This window comes from Macrobrachium nipponense, chromosome 49, assembly GCF_015104395.2.
Source record: "Macrobrachium nipponense isolate FS-2020 chromosome 49, ASM1510439v2, whole genome shotgun sequence".
NCBI lineage: Eukaryota > Metazoa > Arthropoda > Malacostraca > Decapoda > Palaemonidae > Macrobrachium > Macrobrachium nipponense.
The window spans coordinates 18,417,723-18,434,607 of NC_087224.1; the positions used below are offsets into that span (position 1 = coordinate 18,417,723).

At 44.6% G+C, this 16,885-nt stretch overlaps 1 protein-coding gene across 1 annotated transcript in view; it reads left to right on the forward strand.

Moving 5' to 3' along the window:
* LOC135205360 (RNA polymerase II-associated protein 3-like) overlaps positions 1-16,885 on the forward strand; it is a 128,134-nt gene that overhangs the window by 105,148 nt on the left and 6,101 nt on the right. Inside the window, 3 exon segments of the mRNA XM_064235849.1 lie at positions 2,097-2,337; positions 2,339-2,457; positions 4,194-4,376. Coding sequence (XP_064091919.1) covers positions 2,097-2,337; positions 2,339-2,457; positions 4,194-4,376 — 543 coding nt within the window.

A 16,885-nucleotide genomic window follows, 5' to 3' on the forward strand; every position in this document is an offset into this window, starting at 1 on the left:
GCAAAGAGATAAGGGGGAACGGGGAGGGGGAGATGTGTGTCAGGTGGCCAGTTGTTACTGCATCGGCAGGAGAGCTTGAAAGAACGTTTGTCCACTCCCCAGCCCTTGTATGACCTTGGATTGGTTCCTAGTCTTGCCACCAGATGGCGAGCAAGATAATTCATGCCCACATGGAAACCATGTGGGCATCTGCCCTACTTTTTATGCTGAGTCATAGGTACCTGGAAAGAGCAAAGGCAGCAGGAAGACAGGTTCAGATGAATAGGATTTCATAAATCTCTCAGATTAGTAGAGGGCCATGTCATTTCTGCCTTAGATTCTTATAATAAAAATAGTTTAATTCATGTTGAGAGAGGCTTAAATTCACAATATATATATATATATATATATATATATATATATATATATATATATATATAATATATATATATATATATATATATATACATATTTTTTGCTACTGTGCACCATCTTTAATTTCTACAACTAATTTGTGTTATATGTTTGTTTTAGAAACATATGCAAAAGATTGAGTTTGTATTTTGATTTACATAATTGCAACTATTCTTTTGTATTCATGTGTAACTATTTACTATGTGAAAATATTGAAATATTTGATATATGCCAATAACAGTACAGGCAGTCCCTGGGTTACGACGGGTTAGGCTTATATGACGTTCCGAGGTTAAGGCGCTTTTCAATTACATTCATCAGAAATTATTTCTAGGGTTATGATGCCTACAACGCTGATCTGGCAGAACAAATATGACACCAAAAATGCAAAATAATCAATATTTGAAGGTTTTTTTTAATGAAAAATGCAATAAAAATGCAGTTTACATAGTTTTTAAAAGTAAGGTTTTCTTAGGATTTTTGACGATGTTCTGGCTTACGACGATTTTCGGCTTACGACGCCTCAAAACAGAACAGACCCCGTCGTAACTGGGGACTGCCCTATATACGATATATTGAATTAGGAGCTTTTCCTTACCTCATCAACATTGTTTATGGATGGCTTGGAATGCCATAAAATTGGATGGTATAAATCTTTGCTGCTGGCACTTGACTTGTGCAAGTTAATTACTTTTTTATATTTTCTCAAAATTCAGAACCCATGCTGCTAATTTCTAGTTACTATATTTTTGTAGCTGAACTATCACTTTCTTGTAATTTTGCCACTAAAATGTGATACAATGCAGCCTTTTCATGTTGGTCAGAATAACCAGCATTTTTTATCTTTCGTGAGGAAGTTTGTTCTCTATATAGAGTTCAATAAACTCTAACCAAAAAGCCGTCTCTTCCTGTGAATCAGACATGACTACACTTGAAAATTAGCTAGAACTGATGCTTAACGTACACCCTCCAAAAGCGACGAAATAGGTTTGTCAGTGCTACTGTACTGAAGGCTAGTTTTTCATCAGTCACATCATTCCATCATTTCACACCACAAGCCAGTCATTCAGTTCCAACTACCCCCACACATGTTCGATTTGGTTTGCAAGCCTCTAGTTTGACAGTTTAACTGACGTTTGGTAGGAACGTGTAAGGGGGCCTTAGTATTGATATATATATATTAAACTGCCTGAACCCCCTGATTTCTCTTTCACATCCCCAGTGAAATTATGTGAATGGAATATTGGACAGCACACAAAAGAGGTTGTTTTAAACAACAGGTTATACTTTTTTTCAGATTTAATTTTGTATAAAAAAATAATATGCGTATTTCAGTGCCCTATTGTCTCTTATGAAACTTCTATAACGTTGTCCATTGTTCCAGACAGTTTTCTGAGAAAATAATCTTTGCATGATAAATTTAATTAAAATGTACATTTTGATACATTTCACTTTAGGTAATGAGGTTTTCTCTTGCTTCAGTTGTGTTTACAATAAAGATCAATATTTAGGTAATTGTAATTGAAGATTTGTTGTCAGAATTCCTAATTTGAAGAGATGAAATGTAAATAGCCATTGTGGGTTTGCAAAGAAAACAGAGGTTTTTCTTTGTATATTGGATAATTTAGTAAGTAAATTTTCTAATTCATGGGAACATCATTAGTTATGTATTGTTTACTCTATAACACTTTCTTCCTTTGCAGGTGCTTGAATTGGAACCATGGAATAAAGATGCAAAGAAAGAATTAGAAAACATAGCGAAACAAATTGATGTAAGTTCAAACAAAGAGAAATTGGATCAAGAAAAGAAGTCACCGCAGAGTGGAAAAAAGTTGATAGCAGAAACATCTGCAAACACTACATCACAAAAATTTGAGAAGAGTTCAGAGAAAACAATGGTATCAAATGAATCTACTGAAACTAAACAGAAGATTGGGAGGGGAAAAAAAAAAGATAAGGATTGCAGAAGTAGGCTATAGTTCCGATCTGCCCAGTACTATATCATTATCAGAAGGTTCAGAGGCAGTTATGCCCATTGTCAAATCACCACATCAGAGATCTCAGGTAAGCCTGGCTATTGTTTATTTCTGAACCTGGTATGAAAAGGTTAGACTGATATATATAGTAAGTTGCATTCTTCTTGACCTCTCTTTCATATATGGTTAACCATATTTTTAGACAAAGCCTTTGATGAAAAATATATATTTGTCTGGAAAAACTAATCCATCTTATTATTATTATATCATGGAAATATTTAGCTATGACAAGATCAAGAGATAGAGTATAATACAATTTTCAAATATGGAAGGTAGGCTTAGAATTATGAAGTATGTCATTATGCAAAGCACATGTTCATAATACAAATGGGTACCTCTTGTAATCGTTATCTGCTCAGCTTTTCATTCAGTTTTGTGTGTTTAGATTTTGTCATTTGGCATTTTTATTCCTGTTTTCCTCATACTTGAGGCATACATGTTCTGGTAGGGGGAGGCGTGCCTGCAACATGTTCATTTTGGCCACTATTCAGGACCCATTTTTGTTAATGCCCATCCTGTAGAGGCCAAGTCTTTTCACTGCTCTGCTTTGTAAAATAAGGAGGTTGGTCCAAACAACTATGCGTCTGTTTTAGTCAGAGAGACGCATAAACTATACCTCTGTTTTTTTCCATCTGTCCATCCGCCTGTGGTGGTCGCACATGGTAACACTGCGTCCCAGGCTTTAAATAGTTACGTTATGTGTAAGTTTAAGGTAAATAAAAGGATATCTGGGTGTACATTTGCAACTGAAAAGTGTTTTAACAATTTACTGTATGTGAATTACACCGTTAATATTCGAAATAGGATATTATTTAAAGCCCGGGGCACAGTGTTACCATGTGTAACCACCACAGGCAGATAAACAGATGGAAAAAAACAGAGTATAGTCTTAGTCTGATGAGGTGGAGGTTTTGGCTTGAACTCAGCGCCCATATGGGAGTTGCTGAATCCTACTGAAGTGCCACAACCAAAGCTAACAGAGGATGTCAAAAGAGTTCAGGGTTGCAAGCTGCCATGAAATAAGAGATTGGTGTATATGGCCATATATTAAAAGACTTAAAATATTCCTGCTGCCTTGGGGACCTACCCGACTGAACCGGTATTAAGATGACACTAAGAAATATTTTAGTAACAGCCAAGGTGAATAAAAAGAGATTGCTTGACTACTGGTCATGAATAAGGTGTCCCAATAGTAGACAGAAAACTCATGATGCATGCACAAGATATGTACTACGAGATTACAAAGATGTAACCACATAGTGCTGAGATACACGGCCAAAGTGCAGAGGGATGATCATGTTAGGTGAGAAGGGATGGAGACGTGATGTGCGATAGCTTGAAGATTTGGAAGATAGAAGTGATTTGGACATGTAATGAGAAGAATGGGAGACATTAAGTAAAAGATGTAGATGAGGAAGTGGCAGGAGGAAGGCTCGTAGGAAAGCCCTCGAAATCATGGGAGAAGGGCATAGACAAAGACCTAGACTTGATGGGAAATTTAGCAAAATGTGCATAAGAGATTGATAAGAATTCATTTCAAGTTAAATTCCCTGAGAGAAAAGATATATAACACGAGTGATGATATGTTTGTCATAAATTTTATATTTGGCTCTAATTAACATGGGTTTTAATTTCTCACACATGGGTGTTCTTAATGATTGAGTGTAGCTGGTCAAGCTACAGTAACTGGCTTTGTTTTGGGAAATTAAAGTCCAAGTGTAGTGGAGTTTTAGTGTATTTTACATTATTTTATTTTTATTGCAGAAACCTCTAAAAAAAATTGCAGTTTTGGATGTGCCATCTCCAGAATCTCTCCCTAAGAAATTGCCATCATGCTCAGTTCCCAAGGAAAGCAGAGTTGAGGATGTCCCAAATTCTGTTGCCAGCGAAGTCCGAGCCATAGAGAATTCAGCGAATTCTCGAGAACGCGACGTCGTCGCTGCCAAGGCAAGAGTACCTTCAGTAATCAAGTTATCTAAGTTAAATGTCTGTTGTTCCGACACGGCATACAAACCTTCGGTCCTTTTACAATAGGAAGGTACTAGCGGCAGCTGGATAGGTCGTAAGCTTTCGAACAAGGGGTTCGGTAGTTAACTGCTTGTCCGACAGGCGCGCGCGCGCGACTGGGAGGTAAACAAATCACTTTTGCTTTCGGCCTGCTGGCGTGTGGACGTGTATCATCGCTCTCTGCCCGCTTCATCGTCGTTTGCTTTCGCATGATTGTGTTTTTCTTTTTCTAATTATCTAGTGAAACTGAATTGTAAGTACAATCATTTCATTCAATTCTTTGTGAATTAAGGATCTTGGTGTCACCACGCCCTCCGATACCCGAGTGCCGGGACTGAAGGGCGTAAGTGCAGGAATCATTTCCCAGAAATGATCCTCGTATTGGGTATGCTCGGTGCCGAGGGCGGGAGCACTCGCTCCGAGCGTAGATTGGGTTGGAAATGTGTAGATGAAAATCGTAAGTAAGTGCTCTTTTCATTTATATTTTTTTTTTGACCTGTATGCCCGTTGCCGAACGAATGCGCTCGGCACGGAAACTTATTTAGTATGGAAGTGGAATCGCAAGTACAGTATTCTTTTTCATTCTCATATATTATTTTGATTGTAGCAATACTCATTTTGGATCAGTTTCCGAGCTTACCCGGAAATTGATCCTTCCCCCTTTTTATTTTGAATGAAGTGAAATCGCAAGTGCAGTTCTTTTTCATTTTCATTTTTTATTGAGATTGCATTGTTTACTGGGATCAATGTTTCTGCTATTCCCGGGAATTGATCCTTCCCCTTTATATTATTATTGATTGCATCAATATTTATTTGGTTCAAGTTCCGCTCAGTCAGGGAATTGATCCTTATGCCCTTGCATTCGGGCCGAGGGCACGATTGCTCTCGGGCTCTTATATTGTTGTTGGGTACTTGGGTACTGTGCGGGGGTGGGGAACGAGGAACCCCCCCCCGCTCAGCTCCCACAATGGCCCTTCCCCTTGGGGGGGGAGGTTATCGGCGTTCTTACTTCCTCTCGACCCGATCCGTCGAGCGCGGGGGAGGGCGCTCGGTGCCCGATGTACAATTGTATTAGGGGTCTTCCACTCGTTCGGAGAGGGCTCACCCCCCCGCGCGAGGGGACTTCCCCCCCACTAATCGCTACTACTGTTATTTCCGCAGGTGCTACTGCCACGAGGGTGGACCTTGGTGAGGTATGGGCGTCCTTCCAATTGCAGGGCGTGCCTAGTGTCCAGGGGCTGCGGTTCTATGTCTGGGCCTACTGCGGTCACCCATGGAGTGGTGACCACGCAACCAGGTGACGACGTCCCTCCTCACCTGGTGTACTCGCCCTCACGTGGTAACAGTCTTGCCTACAGCCGCTGTGAAGTGCCGTTCGCCGTACCGAGAGGGGGGCGTGCCGCCGCCGCTCGTGGTTGCCGCGCTGCAGCGACCACACTTCCGCTGCCCTAGAGCTCGCCCCTGGACCTGCCGCCAGTACCAGGAGTTGCTGGCTGCTGCTCCACTTCCTGTGTTTCCGGTGCTGCCTGCCGTACCTGCCGATTCTGGGCTGACTGTCCATGCAGTTGCTGCGCTGGCTGTCCCTGTCGTTGCTGCGCTGGCTGTCCCTGCCGTTGCTGCGCTGGCTGTCCCTACCGATGCTGTGCTGGCTGTGCTGCTGTTCCTGAGATGCCCATACCTGCTGATGTCGTCCCTGTTCGTGGTGGTACTACCCCAGACTTTGGTCTGTCTGTACAGGTGCGTCCGGGCCCTGTGGCTTCGGCTACAGCAGCCCCGGCTCCGCCCTGGATAGCAGATCTTACGTCTGTCCTGAGGAAGCTGACGAAGAAGAGGAGGGGAAGGTGTCGTCGTCGTCGTCTTCATCTTCTTCATCGTCGTCGGCTGCCGCCTCTTCCTTCGACTTCTAAGGCTTCACAGCCGAGAAGAAGAAGGTTGCCTCCTCCCTCCTAAGAAGTCTCCCTCGGGAGCTTCTCGGGACCCGTCTCACCTCGTGGGACGGGGAGGTTCCTTCCGCTGGTCCTCCTGCTCCTTCGGGAGCGGGGCCCGTCTCTTCTTCCGCAAGGAAGACGACTACGGGGACCAGAGGGGTACCGGCTAACACCGGGTACTTCCTCGCCCTGGTGTCAGTGGTTCTGCCACTGCATCAGGGTCCGTCTCGGCCTCTCGTTCGCGGGAGGTACCGAGTGTACGGTCCCGCCTACAGCGACCGTGCAGCCCAGAACCAGACCTCTGAGTCCGCTCAGCGTCAGGTTCACGGCACGGGGCGGAAGACTGGTGACAGCCGCTTATGCGACTCTCACCAGACCAGTCTCTCACTCTCGCGGCGAACAGCTGGCTACCCGGGGACGTGACGGTCCACGACCAACCACGGGCTGAGGCTGAGAAAGAGTCCTCCCGTTCGCCGGTGCCAGCCACGGCTGGAACCAGCGACGTGACGTGCCGTGAGGACAAGCACCGGTCTCACTGTGACAGTGGAGCCTGCAGGTCGCCTGACCGTCGCTCTCACAGAAAGCGACCGGGTACGGCAACCAGCACCAGCTCTTCTGATACTTGAGATCGGGGCCGCTGTGCTCAGTCCAGCCGTTCTCCACAGGAGACGGTTCGACCAGGCCTGCAGCTCGATCGCCACCGCGGGTTGACGATCGCCTGCAGCCCTCAAAGCCTGCTGGTGCTGCCAGCGAGCAAGGAGGGAGCGTCAGGTCTGCCTCTCCGTACCTTCAACCTCCTCGGGTTACACCGGGAGGAGCGAGGTATTGAGGAGTGATCGTGAGGGGTGCGCCCCTCACGATCCCACCACAACGCCCTACGTGCCAGGGGCACGGGTTCTGGGACAGGCCAGGACGTATGCGCAAGTGGATGGGAAGACCGAGAGGGCTGTCGCTGTTCCCACCCCCTTCTTAGGAGGAAGGTTCTCGGAAATGCTCTTGTTCGAAGGGCTTAACGGTCCCACTCTGCAAGATGCTGTGACTTCCGAGATCCAGAGGGACTTGTCGAGGTTACAGGCGCTGATTCGTCAGCACAATGATCTCGGGGAAGGATCACCGCTCCCACCAGCAGAGCCACGTCTCGGCTCGAGTCGTTTTGGGGCCCCGAGAGGGAACCCAAATCGACGGTGGGTTCTGCCGCGATCGGAGCTTGCCGACTGGGTTGAAAAACCAAGTAGTCTCTCGTCTCCGGACAAGAAGGCTCTCTCAGTTCTGGACGGTCGAACAAGCTACTTCACCTCCTCTACAGCGACAGAGGCGTTTCTACGTGTCTTCGGACACCGTATTTAAATACCCCTTCGGTCCTCCTGAGGTTTCGACCTCGACGAGGACTGGAATGTGTCGGAGCGGTATCGGCCCTCTCCTGTCAGGTGTCGATTAGCCCCACCCAGACGACGTTCACAGTGGAAGGACGGCGTTCCCCCTCACCTGCTGCCGGAAGTGGGGGGGTGCCTGGCCAGCCATTGGGCAACTTGGCAGCGCCACGGCGCCGAGACCTGGATTGTAGATGTCCTTCGGGAGGGAGATCTATTAACCTTCGAATCTCGGTCACCCCTCACCTCCAACCCGGTCCAACAGCAGGCGTACGTTCCAGGGGCATCGAAGGACGTAGCATTGAGACAGGAGATTCAAGACAATGCTGAGCAAGAGAGCTGTAGAAATCGGCACGGATCAGTCACCGGGCTTTTACAGCCGACTCTTCCTGGTGAAAAGTCTACGAGAGGCTGGCGCCCGGTGATAGATCTCTCTCCCCTGAACCTCGGTTGGTTCGCCACAGAAACCCGGTTCACGATGGAGACGGCACGCGCAGTGCTCGACTCTATCAGGGAGAACGATTACATGCTTTCAGTGGACTTGAAGGATGCGTATTTACAAATACCCATTCATCAGTCCTCCAGAAAGTACCTCCGCTCATCCTCGACGGGACGGTGTACCAGCTCAGGCCACGTTGCTTCGGTCTTTCAACCGCCCCACAGGTGTTCAACAGCGAGTGTTCACTCTGGTGTCTGCTTGGCCCATTCGCACGGGATACGTTCTGATGGGGTATCTCGACGATTGGTTAGTCCTGGCGAGCTACCGCTCGCAGTTGCTACAGGACAAGATCGACCTGCTGAGTTCTGTCGCGATCTGGGATCGTTCTGAACTTCGAAAAGTCCGATCTCGAGCACAAGCAGAGGATGAAGTACCTGGGTAGCGGATCGACACGGTAGCAGGGCGAGTCTTCCCCGCAGACTCGCGGATCAGCAGATTCAGGGAGGCAGCCCAAACCAGTTCCTGTCTCGGCAGGAACAGGTAGCTCAGCGATGGCAAGTCGTGATCGACACCTGTCGTCACTCTGGGAAGCCCAGTTCCCTAACGGGCGTCTTCACCTGCGGTCTCTTCAGGAGACTGAAGGAGAGTTGGTCACAGGCGACGGATCCCCAAGCTTTCCATTGTCACGGACACAGGAGGTGAGGCCAGGACCTAGCCGGGTGACTGGACGACAGGAACCCCTTAAGAGGAGTGCCTCTGCGCACTCTCCCCCCGGGACATGCAGCTGCTCTCAGACGCATCGGACCGAGGGATGGGGCGCACACCTGGAAGAGTTGCGGACTTCAGGAGTGTGGTACGAGAACGACAAGCACCTTCACATCAATGTACTGAAACTCAAGGCAGCGTTCCTCGCTCTCCAAGAGTTCCAGGACCGCTTGATGGGACACTCAGTGGTGTTGATGTACGTCAACACCACGGTGGTGGCTTACGTCAACAAACAGGGGGGGCCTAGTGTCTCTCCCGTTGTAGCAGTTGACTCGGCAGGTGCACGAGTGGGCCGAGGCGCACTCAATAGAGCTGTCGGCACGCTACATTCCAGGGACGGAATGTAGTAGCAGACACGCTCAGCCGTCGGGATCAGGTGATAGGGACCGAATGGTCTCTACACCAGGACGTGGCGGAAAGGCTCTTCGACCTGTGGCGGCGACCAGTCGAGGATCTGTTCGCCATCCGGCACAACGGAAGCTCCAGGTGTTCTCGGCCGTGCCGGATCCATGGGCAGCTGCAGAGGACGATCTTCAACACCCGTGGGACGACCTCTTCGCCTATGCCTTTCCCCCGTTCAGCCTGATTCGCAAGGTGATCAGTCGAGCACTGGTCATCCCGAATCTCAGGATGATCCCTGATGGCTCCCAAATGGCCACAGGCCATTGGTATCCGGACCTGCTGGCTCTTCTCGCAAGAGAACCGAGAGAAATTCCCCATTGGCACAACCTTCTCGCCCAGCCACACGTCGAGCGGTACCACCGAGCAGTCCAGTCCCTACGTCTTCACGGCTGGCTGTTATCCACCATCTCTTGCGAACGAGAAGCTTTTTTCGTAGCGCAGCAACAGAAATGGCTGGAAACGTCCGTCAGTCCTCTGCAGCTGTGTACCAGGGGAATTCGGCCGTCTTCTGTGGTTGGTGTCGTAGACGGGGCCTATCTCCTCTCAGAGCCACTCTTCAGCAGGTAGCGGTTTTCCTCGTTTTTCTTCGCCGAGGAAGCTCCTCTAAGTTCCCACAATCAAAGGATACAGAGCCGCCTTGACGCTCGTCCTGAAATTGACGGGATTGGACATCTCGAACTCGTTCGAGATCTCCTTGCTTAAGAGCAGCCTCCAAAGGTCTGCCCCAACCCAGGGAACTCACCAAGACCCTCTTCTTGCTGGACCTGCATCGGCGAAGAGAGTACGGGAACTTCATGCAGATAGTGATGTGGATGAGATGCTGCTTTGTCCTGGGAGGACGCTACGGCGCTATCTGAAGAGAACTCGACACCTCGGGCCTGAGTGTCGACGCCTTCTTGTTAGCAACGGGGTCACCAAGGAAAGAAGTATCAAGAACACTCTTTCGTCCTGGCTGCGTGAGGTCTTCAGGAGGGCGTATGAGGCTGATGGTAGTGACGACATCCGTACGTCCCGTCCGAGAGCTCACGAAGTCAGAAGTATTGGCCCCTCGTTGGCGTTTCGTAAGAACTTCTCCGTGGCGCAGGTTATGGAAGGCAGGGGTCTGGTACAACCAGACTACCGGCACCTTCCTTATACCTCTTGGATATTGCCCATAGGTCCTTGGATCGGTTTCCTTAGGACCCGTGGTGGCTGCTCAACACGTCGTCTAGCTAACCCAGACCCTAGCAGGCTGAACAGCATCGAGTCCTGGTGTGACTGTATGAATAGATAGTGAATGAGAAAGTGACTGGCTTCTCTTTCTATCTTTTTCTACCCCTCTACCCTGTGGTAGAAGGGATACGGTCATTACCTGCTGGATAAGGACGAGATGCCGGTGAGCTATATGACAGAGCCCCATCCTATCCCTTTCATAGGATAGGAGCAGAATATCCACCACTTCCTTCTACAAGGGGGGGAAGTGGATGCCTACAAGAGTCAAAACCATGACTTTATCTTTGCTCCTGTACAGGAACAAGTTCTTACATTGTGGTAACTGAAGAGATACGCTTGCCTCTCTCTTATTAGTACTCGGTCCAGAGGTCTGACCATTGATCTGCGCGGTGCACACCCCGATCAATCGGACAGAGGCTTGGATCCCTCCCTCGCTCTTACGACCAGGGAGGCTTCCAAGGTTGGGCGAACACCAGTCTGTTCACAAAAGACTCAGATTCCACCCACCAAGAAGTGAGTCTTCCTATTGTAAAAGGACCGAAGGTTTGTATGCCGTGTCGGAACAAATGACAATTTGTCCAAAATTGCATTTTTCCTAACTATACAAACCTGAGGTCCTTTTACACATAGCCCCACCTCATGCCACCCCTCACTCTGCAGTTTTTGCTTGGGCCAAAGCAAAAGTGATTTGTTTACCTCCCAGTCGCGCGCGCCTGTCGGACAAGCAGTTAACTACCGAACCCCTTGTTCGAAAGCTTACGACCTATCCAGCTGCCGCTAGTACAATTCCTATTGTAAAAGGACCCTTAGGTTTGTATAGTTAGGAAAAATGCAATTTTGGACAAATTGTCATTTTAATTGATTTCCTGACTTTGAATCTTAAAATGATTATAAAATGATTATGTGAATAGTTAAACTACTGCTACTCTGTAATCTGTATTTTTTAAAGTAAGTCCAGATTGATTTTGTTGAATTATGTGTAGATTTTTAGATTTCAGGTTCTAAGTATTGTGTGTATTTATTTTGTATATGAAAAGTTTGCAATTCTTCCATAACAAGCTTTGTTTGTTCTGGTCGTTATAGTGTTCAGTAGTTTTCTAATGCCCAATGCATTACCACCTCATACTCTTATTCTTGCATTTGTATATTTTTATACTATTTACTTCTTCTTCCTAATGACACCATATTCTTTGGAAGCTTGAATTTCAAGTCAGTGGGCCCTGTAGGCTGTTCCATATGAGTAGGTTTCATCTACGGAATAATAATATAAATAATAATAATAATAATAATAATAATAATAATAAAAAAACAAGACCATAAACCACATAGCAAGCGAATGTCTGGCACTTACACAAAACCAATACAAAAAGAGGCATGATTCAATAGCAAAAGCCCTCCACTGAAGCCTGTGCAAGAAACACCAGCTACCTTGCAGTAATAAATGGTATGAGCACCAGCCTGAGGGAGTGATAGAAAATGATGAAGCTTTGATCCTCTGGAACTATGGTATCGGAACAGACAGGGTGATAAGTGCAAGTAGACCAGATGTGATGTTGATTGACAAAATCAAGAAGAAAGTATCATTCATCGATGTCGCAATACCATGGGACACCAGAGTAGATGAGAAAGAAAAAGAAAAAATTTACAAGTATCAAGAACTGAAAATAGAAATAAGAAGGATATGGGATATATCAGTGGAAATTGTACCCATAATCTTAAGGACACTGGGGACGATCCCAAGATCCCTGAAAAGGAGCGTGGAAAAATTAGATGGTGAAATAGCTCCAAGACTCATGCAGAAGTGTGTGCCCCTGGAAACAGCGCTTATAGTATGAAATGTGATGCATTCTTAAGGAGGCAGGTTGCAACCCAGAACCCCACACTATAAACCCACCCAGTCAAATAGGATTACTTTGATAATAAAAAAAGAAAAAAAAATAAATAACAATATCTTATTAAAAAGAATGGTGGACTAGCTAGATATTATTAAGAAGTATGGCAGACTTAACCGAATTTATCGTATGAAGAATTTTCTCTATTTTTCTGACAATTGGTTTTTCATAATCAGCGAGACTGCTAATTGGCATATATTCATGGTGTTATTATGGTATTTTAATTGTTAAAGTTTGGTATTATCAGTACTAAAATATATGAAATCTATATTTTATTCTGATTGAATTTTAATATATATCCAGAGACTACAACAGTATTGTAGAAGGTGATCTCTGCTACAAAATCGTTATACAGTATTTTCTTATTATTGCTGTACAGTCAAACCTCAATTTTCGTACGGTTTGGTTTTCATAGACTTATTTCTACAAAATTTTGCCTCGGTTATTGTATGTTTCCTCGGTTTTCGTACTCTCGGAAACATTCCATCCGGGACCAGCGTGTGACTGGAACCCATATCAAGCGGCCAGGCAAAGCATCCCATCTCCTTTCGTGACCCATTCTGCTTTTGTGTTCATTGTTTTGTGCTATTTGTGGTTTTTTTATTTGGGTGCAACTGCTAAATAAGCCACCATGGGGCCAAAGAAAGTTCCAAGTGCTAGCCCTTCTGTAAAAAAGGTGAGAAACCACTATAGAATTAGAGATGGAGCTTGTAGCAAAGAGCTCGTAGCAAAATGTTGGAGGAAGTTGCATGCCGATCTCAGTGAGAAAATGCATACAGCAAGTGCTGCTGTTGGTGAAATTAAGGCCAGCAGATGCTGATTTGAAAAATTCAGAAAACAAATAGGCATACATATTGTGCCTACTTCAGGGATTAAGGACATGTTTGCAAAGTGGAATGATGTAAAAAAATTTGTGAAGAATGAACATCCCAACAAAGAAGTTGTAATCCGTGTCTCCAACATGTTTAATGACAATGCTGTGTTTAACTTTTGGCAAATTTTAAAGAAATGCCAGAAACAAATGTCTGTGTACAGTATTGTTGTGCAACAGGGGTCCAGTAACTCTCAAGCTGGTCCTAGTGCCAGTGAAAAACGAAGAGGGGAAGTAACCTCAGATAGTGCCAGTAAAAAACAAAGAGAAGTAACCCCAGATAGGTCCTTGATACCTGAAGTCCTTCTGGAGCGAGATTCCCCTCCTCTCCATCTTCCATACATCAACAAGTGTTTTCCATAACGATAAGAGTGATGTTAAATGTTAATTTATTAATTTCATTAGTCATTTATATTTATTTATGTGTATTCCCTATAAAATGTATCTTTTGTTAATATTTTTGGGGGGTCTGGAATGCATTAATTGTATTTACATTATTCCTTATGGAATTATTGTTTCGGTTTTTGTATGCTTAGGATTTCATGGGAGGTGTTGGAATGGATTATGTACGAAAACCGAGGTTCCACTATATTTTCAGAGTCAGTTGTTTCCTACGTCGACATGTTTCGGCCATCATCTGGACATTACAAGGGACATTCTGAATGGGTATTGTTGATGAGTCGTCTTTTATAGTAGGGTTGGGCGTGGTCACATCCAGGGTTGATTTATGATTAGCTGCCTGGGGGAATTTCTTCTCAGGCGAAGCCTTCTAGTCGTATGCAGAGGTTGCTTCTTGCTGTGAGCCCTGGAGTAGGTCTGGGACGAATCTTTTTGATTCTGCTCGCCTGCTGCTAAATTCTGATTAGTTCATGTGGGTCGTCTGGGAGCCGTTTAAAGGAGAAAGGTTTCCTTCGTAGTATTAAGTAAGGGCTTCACCTTACCAATATGGAGGGCTTCCAGGAGGTGCAGGCAGTGGTGGTCTGGAGCTTGATCGATGATTTTGAAATTTTGTACAATGTCTCATCGGGAGATCCTCTGATTATGAGCAGTCCTGGGATCCCTCCAGGATGTGGCAGGAAATTCTTTTCGAAAGGCACATCGTGGTCATACCCATGTAGGTGCTAAGGCATCCTTAGGCATGGCATGAGCTCCAGTACCCCACGTTGGTCTTCTTCAAGGGGTCCTGCTGCATTGGGGGGGGGCCTGAATTATTCTTCTTCAACAGGCTGCTGTTTTTCTACTTGTATAGTAAATCATCAGATGGATTGTGTTACTACTTTTATAGTAAATTATCAGACGGATTGTCTTATCAGGATTGGTTGTGCAGATGTTTTCGGTGCTTATGTTAGAAGAGCCCTCTGACACTGTTCCTCCTGGATTGACACTTATGACAAACTAGAGCAAGCTGCCCAGATCCTTGTTGATAAAGGCCACCCCAATCAAGAAATAGAAAAGTCTATCTGAAGGAACAGCAAATGCTGTTACCAGCAGGAACCATGGCCTGACACCCCTGAACAGGTGCGAGTTTTTCATAAAAGGCACTTCCACCACCGGAAGTATAAGGAAGACAAGGAAGCCTTTAAGAAGATCATTAAAGAAAACATCTGCCCTACCAATCCTGTTAAGACGATAAGACCTCCGTGTGAAATTGTGCCATTCATGTCCTTCCATTGCTTTTATTTCTCATAAATTTCCATTTATCTCCAGCGTCACATATTATAGCTCTTACTTAAGTAGGTCAGCATCATCCAACTTTTTTTGTGCTCACAGGAGCTTAGCTGCCACTATCACAGGCAGTCCCTGAGTTAAGATGGAGATACGTTCCTGAGGCGTGACTAAAGTCAGATCTTAACTTTAAAAAAATTTAAAAAAAAAAAAAAAAAAAAAAAAAAAAAAAAAAAAAAGGAACAAAAAAGTTATGAAATCCTTCCTTTATTCACTGGAAGTATGGCAACAATTACTTATTTACATGAGGGAGCTCAGAAACTAGTTCCCAGCCTAACATTGCCTTAACTTTGGATTTTCACCTGAAGTTAGAGACTAATATTTGTTTTATGAATATCTTTGAGAAGCGTCGTAAGATCGGATCAACTTATGTCGACACTGCCTTAACTCAGGGACTGCCTGGACAATCCTCAGCTGGGTGGTACACAGAACATTTCTGTGTACCACCCAGAAATGCTGTCTCCTTCTCCCCTTCATTATTATCTCGCCTACAAGTGGAACTTACTTTGTTAAATGATTTGCCATAAGGTATAATTTATTCTGCCATCTGACTCATATATTTCGTCTTAAAGGAGTTTAAATCCATATAAAGAAGTCTGGCTTGACAAAAGCTTTAATGACATTGTCCAATGCCTAGATAATTACACCAAAAGTAAAGACAAGCCAAAACAGAATGTACATATTAGACTCATTTATAATCTTTTCCTACAAAAATACAAACCATTACCTTTTTTATTAGAGTTTCCTCATTGCAAGCCAAAATCAATCATTGATTCCATCGAGACTTGGTAGCAAGGTAGAAAACGAATGCACAGTTTGGACAGAAAAGATGGTCGAGTTGAAGTCTGAAGATGATGTAGGGTAACTGGTCTCTCCACCTTCTTCCTTCTTGAGTAATTAGCTTGTTATATTGTGCATTCCTCATGTGTCGACAATTACTTTTTGCGATGTCCAGGGATTCAGTCTTGTTACACCATATCTTCACATATTGATATACACTTGTGATATTAATCCGATCCATATTAATTGTATGCACTTTCTTGTATATGGTTGGTAAGACACCAAAGCTATTCTGACCTCCATTTGCTAACATTTAATGTGCCAAACTGAGATAGTCTATATGTTTCTAATTTCAGCTTTAGTGTGGTCCTTATAAGTGCAAAAATAGTAACTTGCATGTATGTGTATGGACTTTATATGCAAAGTATATTACAGGACAAAAAGACTAGCAGGATTAAATGTAAGGCAAAATTTTATTCAAATTTGCTGTAATTCAAGTCAGGTGCTGGCTTTGGTTATTTATGAGATAGAATTAAATTTTATAAGCTTCCAGTACTGTCTGATGCAAAGGGCCATTATGAAATTCTGCCACTTATGGTCTTTCCTTTGCTTTACCTGAAGTCTCTTCTCATCTTAAGCCTTGAAGTAGGTTTGGGTCTTCCAGCTCCTCTGGGGACCACCTGTTTGGTGTGGTTCTCATAATATTTTTCATATTTTGGTTGTATTTATTTTCTGATTAGTAAATTTAACAATATTACTGTATAGGTAGATTGTGGAAAATGTGGGTATTTTTTAATAATGAGAGGGAAATGGGAGGGCAGACCAATCCACTTATCTATCCTAGGCAAAAAAAAAAAAAAAAAAAAAAACTGGGTGATTAATTCTGAATAATGAGCATCAGACCAGCCTCTTGAAAGATAAAAGTTTGTAAGTCATTAAAATATCAGGAAGAGTGTCCCATGTAGACCATTCTGGATATTTCTTGTGACTTCAGGTGATGTTTTAGTTGAGGCATTTTAGGAGATGGAACATAAAAGACTCATTTCTCTTTGTTTTCACCTACCG